Genomic DNA, 10,746 nt, shown 5'->3' on the forward strand with positions numbered 1-10,746 from the left:
TTCAGGGAATCGCTTACATTCGTCATTCTGTCACTTTACCTTAACCTTTTTTTCTGTGTATAACAGCACGATTGTTCAATCTGTACGAATGCCCGGATGCTGCCCTTTCTGGCTTTATAGACGGGATTAACCAAATTATCAAGTTCAAAACAAATGTCCCTAATATCCTGCTCTATGCTTTGAGAGAAAAGTACAGAGAATAGGAAAGAAAACTCCAGAATCGTGCTCCCGTAAATAAAGTAGTTTGAAGCCAAGATAAACCAGACTGCAAGACTTAATCCCCATGAGGAGCATTAGGGATTGTTTAGATAGAGGATACACACACCAGCAGAGGGATACGACACAAAAAGTAGCACTCATAAACTCCAAAAACATCTGTTTGCAGCAAACCAATAAAATCCACATCCAACTAGCACCTACTTCACACCCACTTAAAAGAAACATTTCGCCAAGAACAGGGAATTGCCCATGAGGTTTCCTTTCTCACCATCACTGACACACTGGCTTCAACACATTCTTCCACTTTAACAGTAAGCAAGCCATCATTTTCAGAGTCTCAGAAAACCTCCGTGCATTTGTATTTTCAACCTATTATTAACAAATTAAGTCGTAAATAAAGTCAGTTAAAGTTTATCCAAAAATCTGTTCTAAACCAGTAACTTTCTATGTGAATAGCAGACACAACGGACATAACAAAAACGATAGAAACAAACACAGAATGGTCATCAAAAAAGAAGAACAGATAAAACATTTATTTCACAACAGACATACACTCTTGCCAAAAATGACTCCCACCTGCCAAGCTGCCCGAGGTTTATACAGACAGTAGAGGAGAGAAGCGAAAGATAAAAGTGTCGTGTGCGAGACCCAAACCAATACAACCGGTCAGCTATTTGGAGGTGATTACAAAAGATAAGTATAAATATCATTGATTTAGTGACATACTCTCTACTCTTAGCTAGACAGCTAACGAAACAATGTCCCAAGGGAATCTTACTTCCCACCAACACTTATCGGAAGGATGAGAAAACTTTGTCCGTATTATTGTTACTATGGGTCTGGTGAAGCCGACCAGAGCTGGGGCGGCCATTTTTGGCACGAATGTACGGTTCGGCAGTAGTGCTGTAAACTCTAGCTGCCCGCGGTTTGCTTTTACCTGTTCTCGTGGACAAGGTGTGGCTGGAGGACGAGTGCATGAAACCCCTGGAAGATTGGTTTCTACCCATACAAATACAGCATTTAAAAGCCGAGATGAATCCCTGTCGAAATTTCCTGTTCATGAAACAGTAGGTAATGGGATTACAGCATGACGACACATACGACAGCAAATAGATAAAAGACATAGCCATTGGAGTGATGTGGCGTTCCACGCTGTCGTAATCGAATATAATCCAGGTCGTGGTCACGTAAAGCGGAGTCCAGCAGATGAAAAACTCCAGAACGACAGCAAACAGCATTTTAATCACTCGTTTTTTGGCAGCTCGGCTTTTTTCGCTGTTCGCTTGTCGCATGACACGTCCATAATCCAAACGCCCTCTGGTGGAGGCCGTGGATCCTTTGGATGACGCAGTCTCTGACGTCATCATAGTTTCAGCCTCTTCTCCTTCATCTGTCAAATGAAAAAAAGAAAACGGAATATTCTGATATGCGTGGATGAATCCGGCGTTTTTAAGATATTTAAGAAAATGACATTTTAAGAAATGAAACTAAGCATACTCTTACGAAAATCTTAACTCAGATATCATAAGCTTTGGAATTAATCCTTTAAACTGCTGTAGCCTACATTCATCCGACGAATCGCGAGAATGTCCCCACAATTTTTTTGTTATTTGTGTTGGCAAAATAGAAAATCCTGCCTCGTTAGATCATATCACTAAAATAACTTTTCAGTGGACGAAACTGTTCAATACAATAAGAGAAAAGACACACTTCTCAGTAAACTCATTCCAACGAGAAAATGTCAGAGAATTACAATTCCGTCCTTTCAGCAAATTAACGGCTATAATTTTCATTTTATTATTTCTTAATATTTCCTCTGTGGACGAGGTTTATAAAGCCGGGTCATTTCTAGCCACAAAATTCTGTACGAAGTTTTTGACATTCTGCAAGTACTTTTTAAATACTGATTGATATTTAAAGAGGCAGTAGAAATTTTAAGTGATGAAAAGGAATCAAAATTGGACAAACGTGGAGAATGGCGTCGGCTGTTACATTGTACATCGTCGTCAGATTTGAAAAAATATAGAACCTGTCAGTGTGTGTAGACGACGATTTACAGTAACCACAACTATGTGCACACTTAGGTCCACGGCAACCAGACGTTTGTGCATAATAGGGTCCACTGTATATCACCAGATCTGTTTGCTAACTAGGATTTACTGTATAGTCAGGTGGAAGCATATTTGAATGCCTGGGGGCGTTTCTTAAAATCGGAGCGAGATTGTACACGCGTCGGTTACACACTAAAACAAGAGTCAAAATAACATACACATCTCGATGAAAAGCGGGATTTCGGCCTTACATAAATTTCACGGCCCATTACCTTTTTCGCTGCGCATTTCCATCTTTATTCCCATCCAGAGAGTGCGGACAATCATTCCATATGAGAGTGACATGATGACAACCGGGAAAAACAGCAAGACCAGGTCCAGAAGAATCGTGTACGCTTTTTTCCATTCTGGATTGTACCAGATTTCTCTGCAGGCAAACCTGTCGTTTTCCAGTGGCACAAGTTTGTTGTACATGGCGATGGGAATCATAAAGCTGATAGACAGCACCCAGCATATAGCGATCGTCTTATAGGAGTGAGACAACGTTTGCCAACTTCGAGACTTGAGTGGTTGACAAATGGCAAAGTAACGCTCCAGAGAGATGGCCACTAGCGTGAAGCAGCTGACGCCCACCGACACAGCTGCAAGAAAATTGTGACTTATGTTATTTAAGTGTCAGATAAAATTTATATTTATTTATACGACGACGAAAATCATCATGATGAAGGGAAACTGGGCAGACCCCCTGAAAAACCCACGACCATCCACAGATGCGGAATTTAAAAAAGAAATATATTGAGTCAACGCGTTTGCCAGACACAAGGAGAATGATACTCATGTTTCTTCCTCGCACCAACCTAACCACGGCAGCATAAGTGAAAAGTTTTTCAGTATAATATTAATACCTATAGAAAAAATATATAGAATAGGATTTAAGATGATATTTTTTAACGAGGTCAACAAAAATGTTCAGAATCCATTTAATATCCTATATAACCATCTGTTTATTAATTCTATGTACAATTGTCAAAAGTGAAACAATTTCCATACATTTTACTCATTCGACTTTAAAAGCTCCCTGCTGGTGTGTCAAATCCAGCCAAATATAACCGCCTTTGTAGATAGTTGTAGACTTGCTAATTATGAATGGCAATTCTAAAAAACGATTCTATATTGTACAGAAATTCGCCCTGGATGTTTTTCTTGTTTTCCGGATTTTTAAAATTTTTTGTGCATTCGTAACTTAGACTATATATATTGGGATGATCACCAACAAGTACACAAAATTAAGGATCAAACACCTTATCAATGTAACTGGACACTCTCTATTTCATGTCATTTGTCGGATTCATCAAAGTACACAGTGTAAATGCGGAATACAATTGTAGTTTGTCGTCCAGAGTTACTTTCATTTAGTGTCGTATTTTCATTCAGAAATTCGTCATCAGATGTTCTACTTCATTTTGTCTCCGGGAAATACGATATAGCAAACTGACTATGAGAGTCATCAGCGGAACTGTTGTTTTGTTTTTCACGGGAGCCAAGTAACAGTCTCAGTTTACAACCTGACAACGGACGCGTAACATATCCTGAGTTCATTAGCTTAATTAATATCTGCTCGTTTCCATGCCATCTCGAGTTTCCAACTAACAAAATTTCTTTTAATCAGACTAATAACCCGCGGATGCATGTTTGCTTTGGGTGAAAGGTCCAATTAAATGCCATTTCTGTCGACATGCCATTTTAATCAACAAACCAAAGGCACCTGAGATTATGTGGAAACCAATATTAAAGGATTAGTGTCAGGATTCATCATTTATTCATAATGAGCTGCCCTTGTATACATTGTTGAATTGAGTAACAAAAACTGTTGAAAAAGGGTACAATAATTTGAGTAATATGGCATTTAAAATCACTAGATAATGAGGCTGGTTTTATGCACTTTTTCCGCTAACACTCGGTAATCTCCGCCGAATTACCTCATATAAGTTCAACCTTTACGAACTGTCGGAGCTTCGCCATTTAGTTCAGTTTTAAAAACAGCTAAAAGAGTGACAACAATCATATTGCATTTCTCCACGAAGTGTTTCGTTGCTCTGGATACGTTTGTAAAAACGGGTCGTCGAAGAACCATGGAGTTATTCTTTCAAGTTTCCAGACGATTTGGACCTCGGGAAGGCAAATTTACAGCACAAGATGGAAGGACCAAAAACTACCATACCTTCTCTCGCCATTTTACAGCTGAAAGCTACGCGACGAATACAGCTGCACTCGAAGGATTTTCACAACGGCACCTGCACATTGTGGTTATAGACTACAACTGAGCGAAGTGAAAACTGATAGATAGCAAATCTCTGTACTCTAACGCCGACGTCCACATCATACATGCATTTATATTGTACACGACCATTAGGCCCCTATATGCATAGGCTGTTCAGAATGTTGATCGACAATAACATATACTGGTAGTTGTCATTGCATATGGGTATGGATATGTCATATTGGTATGGCAGTATATTTGCTTCTGTTTATCAAGAATCCATCTCGAAAATGACATCGTTTTTGTACGAATTCCCAGGATCCGCTGAGCCGTACCGGGCGGGCGGCTGCACATCTGCTAGAGGAGTAGATCTATTGTTTTGGTGGATTTAAAGGCATTATTACGTTTCCCAGGCTATAGTCTTTATGATTATGACCAGGAGTTAAATCTGGACTCCTTTAAATACAGCTGCTAAAGCAGGTATGCCGGGGCTCAAGCCGACGTTATCGGCCTATGCCGCGTCACTTCCGGTTAATAAATGGTGTCTATGCAATGATATATAACTAACTTAATTAGAAAGCCTACATAATTCGTAGCCATCAGTGCATTGTGTGGTAACTATGTATGTAGATGTAAATGTGCCAAATTTAGTAAATCGAGGTTTTGGACAATATTTGAAAGCGTGCATGTCCTACCTACAAACTTTTACTCGCATGGGCGAGTTCAGATCCCGGGTATATCACCTACCTAAGTTTCATGAATTATTGTGCAACTCGAGTTAAAATTTCAGCTCATTGGCATCAGCCGTTCTGCAGAAAAAGCTTTTTGTCTTAGGTTTGGCACACAATCAAATATGGCCAAATCCAAGTCACGCGACCAAATGTTTCCAAAAGATAAAATAGCACAACTTCAGATCGCTTCCTAAAACATACTGAAGTTTCAGTTATGTAACATTTGTCATTCTCTTACAAAATGTATCACGAAATTGCCCAGAATAATAATACTTCGAACATATATAAACTGGAACCCTAATAAACTGATAGCTGAATCTGTGCCTCCGTCATCATCCACATCATTTCTGCCTTAAGTTCAAAATGGCAGGGTAGGAAATACCATTACCATATTAGAACCTCTTGTTCTGTTTAGGTTAAAAGATTTCTAACCAAAACACTGTGTTTATCGCGAACAGTGGTCTGTCTTTCAGAGTTGCCGTGGGTATAAAATCTAAAACAGTTGTTCCACTGATCGATACTCATAACTTGTCAAAGTAGACCACAAAAGTGGCTTGGTGCCAGACCACAAAATACAGAGCAGGGATCCACTTATTCTTGCTCAGGGCGGAATCTTGAAAAGCGACTTTACGTGTACATTTGTTTTTGGTTTCAGTTAAGACTACAGCATGGATAGTAAAACCAGAACAGTGACTACATTGTGACAGCTGACAGACTACCAGTTTTATTCGGAATGTTCATGTAAATAGTTAAATAACAACAACTTACACCTTGAAATAAGTAGATACTGGTAGCAAAATATGCAGTGTTGTTAGAAACAATATATTAGACGCCACTCGTCTAGCAATCTTCGAATAAGCAGCTCGAACTTGATCAAACGTTCAGGTAATTCTCTTGCATTTGTAAAGAACAACCCTTATTGAATCTGTTATAAAAATGTGCGATTAAAATGCTACTTTGAAGAGGGGTGATGTTGTTAATTTGATGGGAAATATTGTGCGATACTAGGGCTGTCGAAAGCGGTAGCTACTCTTAAAACCAAAAAAGATGGTTTGTTTCAAATGGAGGAGAACGGTTGATGAGACAAAGGCATGCGTGTGCCTTGGCTGGAAGTTACATGCCGTATACTGGACCTCTAGTAATAAGTACGGTAGTCTTGGGAACTGAAGTTAGTTAACGTTTCTAAATGGATGTAGCATAATTTTCGGAGTTTGCAAACTTTCTTGAACGATTTCCTTTGGGAAAAGGGAAAACCAGGAACATCCAAGAAACAAACTCAAACTAATAGCACAACCATATAAGTGTTCTCACTAAACCCATCTTATCTTGGCGGAGCTTGACGTGATGAGCTCTCAAACCAGTACTCATTTAAGTTTGAAAGCCCTGAGAAATTAACAAATGTATAAACTTTTCATGCTCATATATGCTTATAACGTAAAGTCAATCGGTGGATTTCTATGCACATACATACACTTGCTTTAGAAGACGGACACCTTAATGATCTCCATTTGATTGTATCTAAGCACGATGTAGTATCCCGAAGCCTAAAGCTAATTATTTCATCTTTTCTTGGGAGGTCAATGTAAGAGTCTGTTACTATCTCAAGGCAGTTATTTGCCAAAAGGTCGTCTTTCACGCTTATTCCGTCAGCTGACATTGTCAGCTCTAGGCTGGGAACACAAGATCTTCGGCATCCGTTCTCTGCCTCATCCCCGGACGACCATTACACCTGACCTTAACTCACCGTCACGCCACACACCACTTTTAAAATGGAATCAATACGCTCGGACGCAAGGTAATTTGACATGAGGCATCTTATTTCGCTAACAAGTCTTTCTTCAGTGACCTTTATTTGTCTTTATGTTGTCCATGGCACTTACTGCCTAACATGGCCTTGTTTGCTCCATAAGGTGTACAAATATCTATTATACAATCTACTCAAAGTGTCTTACTGAACAGGTCATAATTAAGCACCGGTGGTCTCCATAGGCGATGAGTGTTAACGGACAAAAACAGTAATACATCTCATTTCTGGGAAAGCCCTTAATTTATGTCGTGTGGAGCAGAGATTTTGTATTTCTGCAAAAATGCGCAATGGACATGCCGCTAAAAAAGCTAAAACTACGTGAAACGGTCTGGCAGTATTCTGCCCTCCCGTTGGGTCGATGTTTCCTGCATTTCACGAAACAGAGAACAAACAATTACGAGAATGTCTTAGCATTTGCTCCGGGAGTACATTAATACAGTCGAGCTAATCACAGGGTTACGTCTAGAAGCTACCGATGTCCATGCGTATTAAAATGATTTATGTTTATGGTTTCTCTTTAATCACGGGAAATTAATTGGCTGATAAGTCAGATTCACTTTAGGGTGTGTAAACAAGGACGGACTTAGGCGTGTAGGGAATCTGGAGACAGGAGATAGCGGTGTGCCTGAGTCATCACCCAAGCCTCTTCACTCCGAGCAAATGGGTTGTAAGCTCTGCTGTTGTCCGCATAGCAGACGTAAAGGGGCGGCTTTAGTCGGCATGTTCTAAGTTGAGAGGGTACATTATTAACGGTTTTCTGCATGACTGAAGTGGCAAATGTCGTCAAAACATTTTTCGCCGGAAGTCAGAAAGTTCTGAAGGCGACAGAGATGATGGTAATGATCGCTTTGCCGTTCAACAGTGTGTGAAAATCTGCAGAACCATTATTAGCAATCTCCAACAACTGAGTGACCGTCCCGTTGATAAAAGCCTTCAGCAGTTTACAGAGTGAGTATCGGACGACTATGGTCCGTCGATTCCTTTGAAAGCTTTTCGAACCATCATGTCTGTGTGGTACACTGTCAGGGGCTGAGAGGAAAACTGTAAGCGGTACGGTCAATATAGAATAAACGGGAGCCCGTCTGGAGGAGAACCTTTATCAAGTTTTCGTCTGCGGCTCTCGGTCCTTGACATCCAGTCAGTAGCAGATCAAGTGTCCGACTGAAATCTTTCCTTTCGTACAAGATATACATCTCTGGGACTTTAAAAGACCCCCAGACCAGTTGGAATAATTGAACGGAAGATGAAGTACACCCGGGAAGAATGCACCTAAGTACACGCCTAAGTGCACTTCAATGCTACGTGTATGCACAGATGTGGTCATTTGTATTCGGGTTGACTATAGAACCAGATCTGCCCTTTTGATTCTTTTTCTGTTTCCAATATTTAGTCTTGTCAGAGGAAAAGTAGGCTATATCCGTGGTTTATATTGGAAGCATACAAAAGTGCTCAACACCGAGACATGAATTCCATGATTCATTACCTTGTTTCAAAATGCGTGCTAAACTACATGTATTGACACACATTCGCGCAATATCTACCGGTACAATAATTTCCATTTTGTCGACGAGGAAAAGGATGTTTTTTCGGTTTGAATAAATGATACTAATACATACAATAGCAAAATTACACAGCAAGTTATTCAGGGCAAAACCTTAGATTCTGTTATGAATACATGCATTTGGAAGAGGTAAGATCGGGGTAATAGCTTTGTTTGCTGTCAGGATTTGCATAATAATATCATAAATCATTGATTCTTTGGCGTCAAATGTGCATTTTATGTGGTGTCGGTCAGCTCTCCGAATTGGGCGATCTTCGATAGCTTTGTACGACAACCGCCAGTACAGCTGCTTGGCATTATCAATGAGCACCAGAGTTTGCCCTTTTTGCAAGAAACTTCCACGTCTCAGGCATAAATAATGAGGCTTATATGATGTCAGTCATATCACTGGGAAGTTCTATGTACGCCTACTTAACTTCAGCTCTAACAGACATGAGACACCGCGTGATTAATTCCAACACATTCATTTGAGTTGATATTCCATTCGGGAAGTTTTAATGTGATAATGTGATTTAACTATGTAAGCCATACTTAAGAGTGTTCTGAAGATCAAAGCATATTGAAACGGAAAAGGTTCTTGAATTATTTTTTGCATTTGTGGTTAATTTAATGTTTACTTTAAGCAAACAAAAAGCACTCTCGCAAGCTTATATGATATAATCAGCGATGATGTTAACAGAAAAGTTAACAACGAAAGGTTAATGATATCGCAGACAAAACCTAATTAATCGGATTTGAACAGTAAATCACATCTGAAAGGGTGTATATAAATCCATCTTATTTCAGAAAAGGGCACAGAATAGCACATTCCACTGATTGAGTTAGATGTTTATATGAGCAGTAACTAAGAAGCCTTACTTAATGATAATTTTGTCACAACTCGATGATCGAATTGCACTTCAATTTTGGTCATTAAAAAGCAAATAACTCACATTACAATCTACATGACGTTTTAAAAACCGGATTGCAGTAAAAGAAATATTTAGATATTACCTTTTTTATATAATTCTCCGTACGCGTCAGGAATAAGTTTTCTTTGAAAGGAAGCATCTAAAATGTTAAAGAAAGTATAACAAACATTCTGTTATATTTCCAGCTTAGTTTCTATTGTTTTTCACTGAACTCATCTATGTGAAAGATCTATTTATTTATTTATTAAAGCCGACGTGGGTCATTTTTTGGAGGATATGATTCGGAGCTTGTATCCACTTGAATGAATGCACGAGTATTTCTTTTTTACGTCACATCAGCAATATTGCATATATACCTTGCTGATCTGCACTAAAAATAATATTAGAGTTATTATGTCGGCTCTTCAGCGTTTATACATACCTTGTAAGTACCGTATCAGGACGCAAATCGCCTCTCCAAATATAAAGTTTTTCATCAGGGGAGGTATAAGAGTAAAAGGCATACAGAACAGAGCCAGCAAAAGGTCGCTTACAGATAGATTGATCAGAAACACGTTCGTCACCGTCCTCATGCGCTTGTTCTGAATTAATGTGACAATAACCAGTGTGTTGCCTACCAGTGACAACAAGAACATGGCGCTATACAGAGGAATTAAGATCTCCTTCCCAAGCGCCGGTGAAATAGCCACAGACTCGGGCGTGCTTTCAGTCACGTTCCAGGCAGAGACGTTTAGAACGGCACCCAGCTGCCCAGTTGTCCCGTCTTCCAAATCCTTCACCGTTAAGGGAACAAAAGAAGAATCCGTATTAATTTCGGATTCGACAACATCTTTAAACGCAGGCGAAGAGGAATCCATGTTGAAACGAATCGAAAGTGACAACTAATAAGTGGCTTCTGTCATGCTTTAAACCGGAACCACATTTCATCAAATTACGTGTGCCAGGGTCACAACTAAAACCATATCTGGCGTTAAGTTAAAGGAACATCCAGTTTTCGCGTGCTTTCTCGCACCCATCTTTGAAGTTGTTGAAGTTCATAAACTGTGACATAAATCCAGTTAGCCTTCCACAGACTGACATTGGGAACACAAGCCTTCCACTTTGAAGAGTTCCTGTCCTAAACCAAACTCCTTTACACAACTTTCAGACTTCGTTAGGAATGCGTTCTGTAGCTTAACGCCTGTCCTTTTCCTCAAACAAATAGGG

At 39.6% G+C, this 10,746-nt stretch overlaps 1 protein-coding gene across 1 annotated transcript; it reads right to left on the bottom strand.

Moving 5' to 3' along the window:
- Nucleotides 1-883: 883 nt before the first annotated feature.
- Nucleotides 884-10,397, bottom strand: LOC135473558 (cholecystokinin receptor type A-like). Its single transcript, XM_064753413.1, has 3 exons — nucleotides 9,962-10,397; nucleotides 2,543-2,911; nucleotides 884-1,609 (listed from the first exon to the last, which is right to left on the bottom strand). Exons 1-3 carry the CDS (start codon nucleotides 10,395-10,397, stop codon nucleotides 1,011-1,013), a joined length of 1,404 nt encoding a protein of 467 aa, XP_064609483.1. The 3' UTR covers nucleotides 884-1,010.
- Nucleotides 10,398-10,746: the final 349 nt, after the last annotated feature.

The sequence above is a fragment of the Liolophura sinensis genome, chromosome 8 (genome assembly GCF_032854445.1).
Source record: "Liolophura sinensis isolate JHLJ2023 chromosome 8, CUHK_Ljap_v2, whole genome shotgun sequence".
In the NCBI taxonomy this organism is placed as follows: Eukaryota; Metazoa; Mollusca; class Polyplacophora; order Chitonida; family Chitonidae; genus Liolophura; species Liolophura sinensis.

Excerpts from the sequence above, each read along its gene's own strand:
- LOC135473558 (XM_064753413.1), bottom strand. The coding sequence starts at position 10,397 with ATGGATTCCTCTTCGCCTGCGTTTAAAGATGTTGTCGAATCCGAAATT. Across the intron at positions 2,912-9,961 it reads CCTGATACGGTACTTACAAG|CTGTGTCGGTGGGCGTCAGC; the intron begins GTATGTATAAAC and ends ATTTTCTTGCAG. Across the intron at positions 1,610-2,542 it reads GGAAATGCGCAGCGAAAAAG|ATGAAGGAGAAGAGGCTGAA; the intron begins GTAATGGGCCGT and ends TTCATTTGACAG.